General features: G+C 29.2%; 1 protein-coding gene across 1 annotated transcript; it reads left to right on the forward strand.

Annotated features, from left to right (window-relative positions):
* Nucleotides 1-4,473: 4,473 nt before the first annotated feature.
* Nucleotides 4,474-9,820, forward strand: LOC137828020 (translation initiation factor IF3-1, mitochondrial). Its single transcript, XM_068634418.1, has 8 exons — nt 4,474-4,790; nt 4,939-5,035; nt 5,325-5,395; nt 5,842-5,940; nt 6,889-6,942; nt 7,653-7,721; nt 8,303-8,365; nt 8,488-9,820. Exons 1-8 carry the CDS (start codon nt 4,596-4,598, stop codon nt 9,445-9,447), a joined length of 1,608 nt encoding a protein of 535 aa, XP_068490519.1. The 5' UTR covers nt 4,474-4,595; the 3' UTR covers nt 9,448-9,820.
* Nucleotides 9,821-10,137: the final 317 nt, after the last annotated feature.

The raw sequence follows: 10,137 nt of genomic DNA on the forward strand, positions 1-10,137 counted from the left end.
TTTGCACCCACTTATATGCAATGAAATATTATCATCTCTAGTCGATATGGGATCTCCAACACACCCCTTCACGCTAAGAGTGACAACACGTTCGTGGGACAAGATATGGGTGGATTGATAACGGGTTAATAGACCCAACAAACACTCAATATGATAGACTTTAAATGACTCTGATATCATATTAAGAAGTTGACTTTAAATCTAACTCAACCCCATAAAACCGACTCATAGAGTGAGGTTTGTATCTACTTATATACAATAAAATATTTTAATATCTAATCGACGTGAGATGCAAGAAAATGAGTGGTGGAATGGTTTGGTTTGGTAGATGAGTGAAAGGTATATTTTGGGGGCATTCCATGTGGTTGGGAAGGAAATGATATTTAAAATATTTGTAGCAATATTATTAGGTTATAAAGTTATGGTAGAATTGTCAAAGTACGTGAGAGAGATAATGACAGGACGTGAAAACGATGATGGACGTAGATGCGATGAAGAAGAATGTGATTATAAAAATGCTCCCATTTGAATTCACTGCATTTTTCAGAATCTCCAAATTGATAAAAGTTTTGAATAGGTGTTTTGTATGTGTGGATTCACCAAGATTCTGTGGTTGTGCCAAGTCTTTGGACTGTCAGGTGTTAACTGTGAGACAGATAAAGCTCATCATAATCATTCTTAATTCAACTTCATATTTCATGTGCTATTAAACAAAACTATGATTTGTGTCTCATTAATTAAATTAAACTAGTGTTTACATCAAATTCTATAGGTAAAAGATACTAGTTCTTTTCTATGAATTTGGAGGAGATGTAAGAAGATACGAGAAAATGAATTTGAAATGATTTAAGAGAAAATTGTTAATTTTCTTTATATATTTTATGTCAATCAGATATTGAAATATTTTATACTGCATAAGATCGACTATATATTAGAGTATTTTATAGTATATAACTGAGTGAAAACTTTATTTCATAAGTCGGTTTTATAAGGTTATATTATAATAAAATTATTAAATAGTAATCAACTTTAAAATATAAAGTAACACTACTACAAGAAAATCATGAAATATTCTAAATTAGTTTTTATTATGGTTAAATAATTTCTAAATTGGTATATAATTAGCAACCAAGGTTTTAGAGACCAAATTTAGAAACTAAATAATTGGTAGTTAAAACCTTGATTGCTAATTAGATACCAATTTAGAAACTATTTAACAATAATATAAACTAAATTAGAAACCAATTTTTGTTTTAGTTTCTAAAATGGTTTCTAATTTAGTTACTATTGCAACTAATTATTTTGGTATCTAAAAATTGGTTTTTATTTCATGATTTTCTAGTTAAAACCTTTGAAGATTTTGGTTAGATACCAATTTAGAAATCATTTTATCATTTTTTTTATTAATAATAGAAACTATTTTAGATACCAATAATTTTTTTAGTTTATAAAATAGTCTCTATTTTAATTAGATAGTAACTATTTATTATGGTTTCTACGATTAATTTCGATTTAATGATTTTCTTGTAGTGTTGACTTAAGTTTAAAGTTTATTTCTTAATCTGATATTAGAGTCATCTAAAGTCTACCCTAACAAGAGTTAAATATATAATCTCACATATGAGTTGGTAGATCTGAGTGATAAAGTGATTATTATATTTAAATTATGTTTAAAAATGAATTAATTCATATTATATATGTTCAAGGAAGTTTGTAATTTATCCAGGTCAGTTAGAATTTCTTTAAAATTATAGTTTTTGTTGAAGTCAAGTTTTTTTGTGGATATGTAAATGAGAATTAGGGTTGTAATTAGCATAAATCATCATTGACACCTACTATTATTCTTTGTTAATAAGAGAATATTTTAGCCTATATCAATAAAAAAAAATTAGCAAAGAAAAAACAAGAAGTAAGATTATCATAAAAAAATACCCAATACATGTCATACTAAAATATTGTAGTTGACATCAACTAATAATTCAGTCCAATGTGAATTGAAGAAAAAAACTTTGCCAATACTATTATAAAAGATCTTAATAGATTTTGACTGAAAAAAGGAATATTAACGAATATCAAATAAAAAAAATCATTGTTTTTAATATTTTGAATTAGTGATAATATTTTAATATAAAAATATTTTACACTTATTGGTAATTAAAATATTTAGTTCAATGAAAAAATTTCAGATTTAAGAATTTTGTCCAATTAAAACATTTAAAAATAAATATTTTAAAGTGAAAATATTTTAAATTGAATATATTTAGATATATTAAAAATGATGATTTTTTTCAATTCAAACACAAAATAAATATTATGACTGGTTTATTTATTGATAATTTTGTGTAAAATTTAGCTATGTAGTTTGATGAGATTTTATAATTTACACGTGTTTGATTTATGTATTGATAATCATTATTTTTTTGAGATAATATTATTAGATTCAATTATCACGTTTGAAATATTTTTTTTCTTTTAAAAAAAGTCTCTGTAAATAATAATAGTAAAAAAATATACATAAACTAACATTAATCTTGTTTATAATATCATATGTATATATTACTATTAAAATAGTTAACAACATTAATATGTATTTTAATTCAATTTGAAATTAAATTTTGAAAAATTTAATTTAGATGAATATATCTTAAGATATAATTTTTTAATTAATAGTAATTATATTAATTAAGGTAACCATAATCAATATATTTTACAAAAATATAGCAACAAAATTTATAACAGATTTTTTTTATTCAAATTAATTAAAAATATAAGATAATATATATATATATATATACATATATATATATATATATATTTTTTTTTCAAATCCAAATACAAGATTTTACGTGGTATAAGTTTTTCGAAAGAAAAAAAATCACATGATGAACTATATATATTAGAATCCATGTTTATATGGTTGTTTTTCCTTTTCATAATTTTTTGAAGTAGTCAATTTTTTTAATTAAATTAAACTATATATAATCTGTGACGATACATAAAATCAAGGTGTATTTTTTAACACATTTTTTTTATAGAAATAAATAAATGTGAGTTTAAATTAATTTATTTTATTCAATTTATTTACGTTAAATTTTATTTTAATTTTTGAATATCTATTGATTACAACGCAAAAATAGACAATATTAGAACATAAATAAACTTAATTAAATTGAATATTTTTATTTAAATTCAACGTAGGTCTACGAAGATGAAATATATTTTGACTAATAATTTCATTTTATTCGTACTTATGTTGTGTATTTTTATATTTTATAGATTATTATTTTTGAAAGTGATAGATTATTCCACTCAAATTAAATTTGTTTATATATTACTACAATAAAATAATTAAATAATAATCAAATTTAAAGATAAAAATAATTAATCACTATATTAACTAATTTAAATACAATTTTAAAAACTATTTCCTTTTATATTTAAAATAATTTTATTATTAATAAAAATTTATAAATTAATATTTAATTATTAGATACCTAAATTTTAATAATAACAGATACTAAATTAGTTTAGACTAATTTAGAATCTAAAGTAGTTAATAATTAATTTAATTATATTATTAAAATTGTTTTTTATTTAGTGATTTTTTTAGTGTATGGTATGATATTAAATTAACATTTAAGACTAAATGAATCAAGCCATATACTACAAAGTTGGTAAATTAAGAATATCAATCCATAACTCAACTACCATTTAAATGCGGAGTTAGAAACGAATTTAATTAAAAAATAAATAAAACATAAAAACAAACATTAATATTTATCAAATTAATAATCTATACCTGAAATATCAATTAGAAATAAAAACAAATGCTACAAATATTTGTTTAAGAAATTTTTTGGCAGCACAATTCAAATTCAAATAAAAAACTAAAAAATATCAATATAATTAAGAATTTATCAAATCTAATCACAAATCAATTCTGGTATCACTTTTAAATAAAAAGTTCAAAATTTTAATATAAAATTGCAAGAATGTTTCTCCCTGCACCCCCAACAAAATGACTTCCTGCACCCCATTATTATTGGAAAAGACCATTTTATCCCTTTTAAAATTTATTTCTAGATTACTTTTTTCGGAATATTTCTAGAACATACTTTCTGGAACGTATTTTATGAATTCCAGATTTACCATTCCAGAAATAAATTAAAAAAATTATCTTGAAAAGGATATTCCAGAATGGTTTTTTACCTTTCAGATTTCCTATTCTGAAAACAGACGTTGCTCACAGAATCCCTATTCTGGAAATAAATTTTACTTGCGAAACTCTTATTCCGGAATTATCCAAAATTATGAAGAATAATTACGGTATTGCAAAGAATGTAGGGGTGTAGGAAGAAATATTATAGGGGTGCAGAGTGTAATGCGCAATTTCAATCTTGATCACAGGCCCAAAACCAGCGAGGCCCATGGCAGTTCCGAAAAGTGAATAAAATTTAGTTACAGAGAAGAGAACACACGACTATGGCATAACAAAAAAGGTTGAGGTTGTCTTCTCTCTCTGTGTCTCTCTTCTTTGTGCCAAACAAACACCAACCTCAGTTGCTGTTAATCTAACCGTTTGATTCGTTGAGGTCATGGCGTTTTGGCACCAAATCGGAAAGTCCAAGCTCAGAATCCTCTGCACCCAATCCCAACGATCTTACATTCATCTTCTCCATGCTTCCGCCCCCAAACCCTGCCTTAAGGACATTCCGCAGCCGAATTCCGTGTTTCATGCCAGACCCACAAGCGTTTTCAGTACCGTGAGGTTCTTCGCTGCTCCTGTTCAGGTAATTTTTCACGCTTTTATTGGCTGAGACTGTCAAAGTTGTTGCCTTTGCTCTGTATTTGGAACTGGGTTGCTCAGTGATGAGGGTATGGTGTTGTGGGGTTCAAGTGGTACCCTTTTGAATTTTGTTATACTTTGTGGGATTTCAGTTTCAGGTAAAGCGCAGGAATGAGGAGGATGATCCGAGTGCGCGACGGTTGAATGAGAAAATCATAGCTTCATATGTCAGGCTTGTTGAGGATGATGGTAAACCTATAACATGCACTGTTAGTGTACTGGATTTTTGCATTGTCCTTCAATCACCGGTTGTAATGTTTACTCTTTCTTCTCTCAATGATTAAACTGCGGAATTGTTTTCAAACTGCAATGGATCCTTGATCCTTGTTTAGGCCTAAGCTCTACTTGAAGTACTCAAATAAACATACATGCAAATTTGAACTATATTAGTATTAATTGATACATGGGGCTTGGAATATCAGCTTTATGTGTTATTTACCGTATGAATTTCCCATTAAATATGTATGGGTTCATGCAGAAAACCATTCAATAGTACCAACGTTTGAAGCATTGGAACGTGCCAAGACGCTTAAACTTGATTTAGTCGAGGTAAATGATTTTTTTTTGTCTTTTCCCATTTTAAATTGAATGAGACTTTTTCTTTTATATTGAAGTTATTAAGAAATTTGTCAATAGATACCTACTTAATAGAGATTTAAGTTAAAGTAGATAACATAATTTCATGAAAAATGATAATTTATTGAAGGATTTATTTATGCATCATTGGAAGACCTAACCGTAAGTTGGGGCAAAAACAAACAAGTGTGTCTAACGTTATGTAGTGATTGATTTCATCACCATGAACAGCATATCCTTAAAAACAGGGATGTTTTGTGAGTAGTGATAGATAACATATATACCCATGTATCAAATTTGTCAATCCATAAAGCATTAGAATTTGCATAGGAATTCGCATGAAGAAGGTTGGGAGGTTGGGTTAAGCACATGAAGGATCCTTTTGACATTTATTATATGAGAATTTGGTCTTGTGACAGGTTGATAAAAATGCCAAACCTCCGGTCTGTAAAATTATGGACTTCAACAAGGAAATGTATAAGCGACGAGAAAGGGAAAAGCAGCGTGCTAAAAGCAAGGTACAATATACCATGGATGTTGCTTGTGAAGTTTCTTTATCATCATTAATGATATATATTTTGTCATACTCATTTAAATTTGATAGTAGAATGTTCAAACATAGGAGTCTCTATTAGCAAAGAAGTGTGACTGAATGAGCTTTTACCCTGTTAGAATAAATGTGCCATATTATGGCTTTTACCATCAACAATTGCATGCTTCTATTTGGAGTGAACTATCATGTGCCTGATAACTTCGAAAGAATTTGATTCTGCTAGGTCTAGGGCCTTTATAATATGCATAGGTAAAAGAATCAGATTACTTGCTGCATATTGACCAGATATTGCAACATCTAACTGAAATTTAAATTCTTGAGAGACTTACTGGAAAAACAAAGACCGTAAAAGTGTTTTCCACTTTTTATTCCAAATAACAATTATGATGCAGACAGCTTTCTTATAGCAATGATAGTTTAAAAAGGAAACTTTATATTATATTAGGAACTATAAGTGAATCTTTGCATATTCAGAATTATTGTATATCCTTTTAAAAGTAAAATCATATTTCATAATTAATTAGTGCTTTACTTTTTAATTACTTATAGTTGGTGCAATGATAATTAGTTCTGGCTTAATAAACCCAATATAAATGATTACTTGACATTTAATTGGAGCAACTGAGCAAGAGATTTCATGGTTTATGGATTGGTAGAATAAATGCAGTAAGGTTATGGCCTTTTGATCGGGAGGTCACTGGTTCAAGTTCTGGAAACAGTCCCTTTGATATGTGCAGAGAAGACTGTCTGCATTTATCCTCCCAAAATCTTGCTAGATAGGAGTCTTGTGCCTGAATTGCATTTATGTAGTCATCATTCTATCATGGCATGTATATTGATGTGTGAAAGACATATTTATTTAGATCACTAGATGTAATGTTCTTATTTTTAATCACTGTTCTGGCCAATGCAGGCTGACATGACACTACGAAATGATGTTAAAGAAGTGCGATTTTCTGAAAAAATTGTAAGCTTTTTCTATTTCCTTTCTTTTTATTTTGTCTATATGATTTAGCAAACTTATTTCTTATAAGAATTATCTACTACTATAAATTAAGTCTAGTAGCATGTAGTTTTTACTAGGTTTCCAATTGTGAGCTGGAAGCCCTTGTTTGTTCTGGCAAAGGCAATAGAAATCAGATTTTCACATTTTCTAATTAAAAGCACATGTCTCGATATAAATCTATGGAACAGCTTAATTTGGATACACATCTCAATTATGTTCAATAGTGAAAAAAATATTTTTACCTTATTCTAAAACAAACCTTAGCCAGGCCAAATAAATGTTTTGGTCCAACCTTTTGGTATTGATGTTTCAAATGTAATTGAGCTGGAATGCAGGCTTTATCAGCTTAGTCTGCTTATGGTTTATTTTATAGGCTTTGGCTAAATCTTATTCACTTTCACCTTCTCTGTACTAGCTTTCTATGAAGTAGGCCATAACTTTTAGCATCTAACTTAAACAAGTGCCCTGTTGAAGGCAATTAACCATTCATGTTTCAATTTGTATGCATAAATGTTGAACCTGCAAGATAGTATGTCTTTATAGGGTGTATATATGTGTGAGCATTGGGGCTAACTATGGTGTCCGGATTCTGAGTGAGTGTCATGTTTTACTTACTCATTCTGTAAAAGGAAAATTTGGTGGATTGAAATTTCTGCTGTTGATGTTTTCAGGAAGCAAAAGACCTGAAGAACAAAGCAGATATGATTAGAAAGTTAATGGATAAGGGTTATCGAGTGAAGGTACTCGTTCTATTGTTTGGTTTTGAATAGATTTTTTTGTCTATATTGTATGTACAGTATTCAAGGAACAATGTTGTAATTGTAAGTAATTGTTTTTGCACTTATGAATATGATGCATGGATACTATGGGTATCTAATATACCATACCTTTAAGATACTATTATTATTATTTATTTACCATATAATAAAAATATATAACACAAGTTATGCAGTACATACATATTATATTAAAAGTAAAATATACATATTAACATATGCATTTCACAAAAGAATACAAATACAAGATATTATTTATATGATATATATCAGTACAGCTTTAGGATAAATAATGGAAATTCATTGTATTATATAATTATGAAGTATGTTTTTTTACTCGTCGTAAATTGATTATTAATATAATAGATGAATGAAAATTTATGAACTCTATTAAGATAAATGTTAAAACTCTATTAACATAATGGATACTGATAGGATACATATCCTTCCTGTTTCTGAACGTATCTATGGGTTACTGTGTATTAAGTATTGAGTTGGTTAATGCTTTGTCATAAATATGACTGTTTTTTGTGTATTGAAAACAGTGCAAGGTAACAGGCAAGGAAAATCAGGACTTGACAGTATTATTTTCTCCTCTCCTTGCTCTGGTATGATGATTCTTATTTTATTCTGGCTTTTTTCTGTCTGAACAATATTTTAAGATTCTTTTATTATACGACCTTTTCTCTACAAACCCTTCATTCATTCCACATTAAAAATTTATTTGCAGATGGAAGATGTGTGCTTTGTGGAAAGTGGACCATCAATGGCAAAAAAAGATGCATATATGATCGTCAGACACATTAAGTTCGGGGTAACGAAGAGAAGTGGGAAAAAAATTCAAAATGCAGCAAATGCTATGACTCAGGAAGGTAATCTAGAGAGTTCAACAGCCAATCCTAGTGATTCTGTTGAATATGAGAGTCATGCAGAATCTGGATTTGAATCGGAGGAGGACCTCTTTGATGGTGACAAGCTTTCTAAAAGTTCCCGGTCTGCATTTAGCAGCAATATGAACAAGACTTCCTCTGCTGATTATCAACCAAATGCTGCTGCAGAAACAGCCTTTTTGTCAAGAAGTAATGATCCAGTATCTCCTCCTGTGTCCCAAAATAGGTATAGGAGAACTGATCATCAAGGTGAAAATAACATCCAATCTAATGCACAAGTGCCTCCTGCTGTGACTGAGAACAGGTACAAAAAAGTTGAGCCAAGAAACAGATTCCAGCAAACATCATATAATACAGGTCAGAACAACTATCAAGGTCCAGGAACAAGAGATGCATTCAGGTCGGCACCACCGCCGAACTGGAACCGGACGAGGCAAGCACCGGTAAATTTCAATGATGATACCAGAATAGAAAATAACAGACAAGCTTTTACTCCCCCTGGATCAAGACATTCAATGCCTTCCCGTGACAATATCGACAATCATCCTTCAAATGCTTCTAATACCCCTAGACCTGGTTATGGCAATTTTAGAGGTCCAAATGAGGGTATCCCCAACCATGCTGGTGCTCCCAATACCACAAGACCTCCTAGTTATGGCAATTTTAGAGGTCCAAATGAGGGTTTCCCCAACCATGCTGGTGCTCCAAATACCACAAGACCTAGTTATGGCACTTTCAGTGCTTCAAATGATGGCATCCCCAAGCATCACAGTGCTCCCAATACTCCCAAGACCTTCTAGTTATGGCATTTTTAGTCCTCCAAAATACCCTAAGACACAAGCTGTAAAAAAGGGATGTATCAAAGTTATTAGCACTCAACAAATAAGGGATATTAGCAACTCAAATAGAGGAGGGTTGTATCAAAGTTTACCTACAAATGTGGTGCAGTTACACATTATACTCTTTAGAAACATGAAGCAATGAGTGTATTTTATTTACCTTAGATGACCCATGAAAAGGTCTATTTGGTGGGAATTTTGCATCATCTAGTTTTAGAATGGAAGAACAATTTTGGATTGTTTATTGTATTTGACTGCAGAGACATGGAATTTTTTAACTACCCACTCATCACTGGGAATTCTGATCAATGGTGCTTGTCTTTTGCACCTCCCATTTCACTGTCTCTGTCTCTTCATCTATCATTGTTTAATAATCATTCATTCTTATGAATAATGTTATTAACACTTGTAATCATTATTTTAAAAGTTATGTTTGTGGTGATTTTTAATTGATTAATACTTTAACAATCTTTTGCAACAGTATTTTGTTGTATAAATCTGTAGTCCCATCAATTCAACTTAATAGTTCTCTAAAGCTTCAAATCAACAAAATTTGAGTTTTCTTTTGCATTATTAGTTCCAAAATTATTGAATCATTTTAGCTTTATCTTCAATATGAAAACTTTCGAAATAAAATTTCTGAAATAAATT

This window comes from Phaseolus vulgaris, chromosome 7 (assembly GCF_000499845.2).
Source record: "Phaseolus vulgaris cultivar G19833 chromosome 7, P. vulgaris v2.0, whole genome shotgun sequence".
Classification (NCBI taxonomy): Eukaryota; Viridiplantae; Streptophyta; class Magnoliopsida; order Fabales; family Fabaceae; genus Phaseolus; species Phaseolus vulgaris.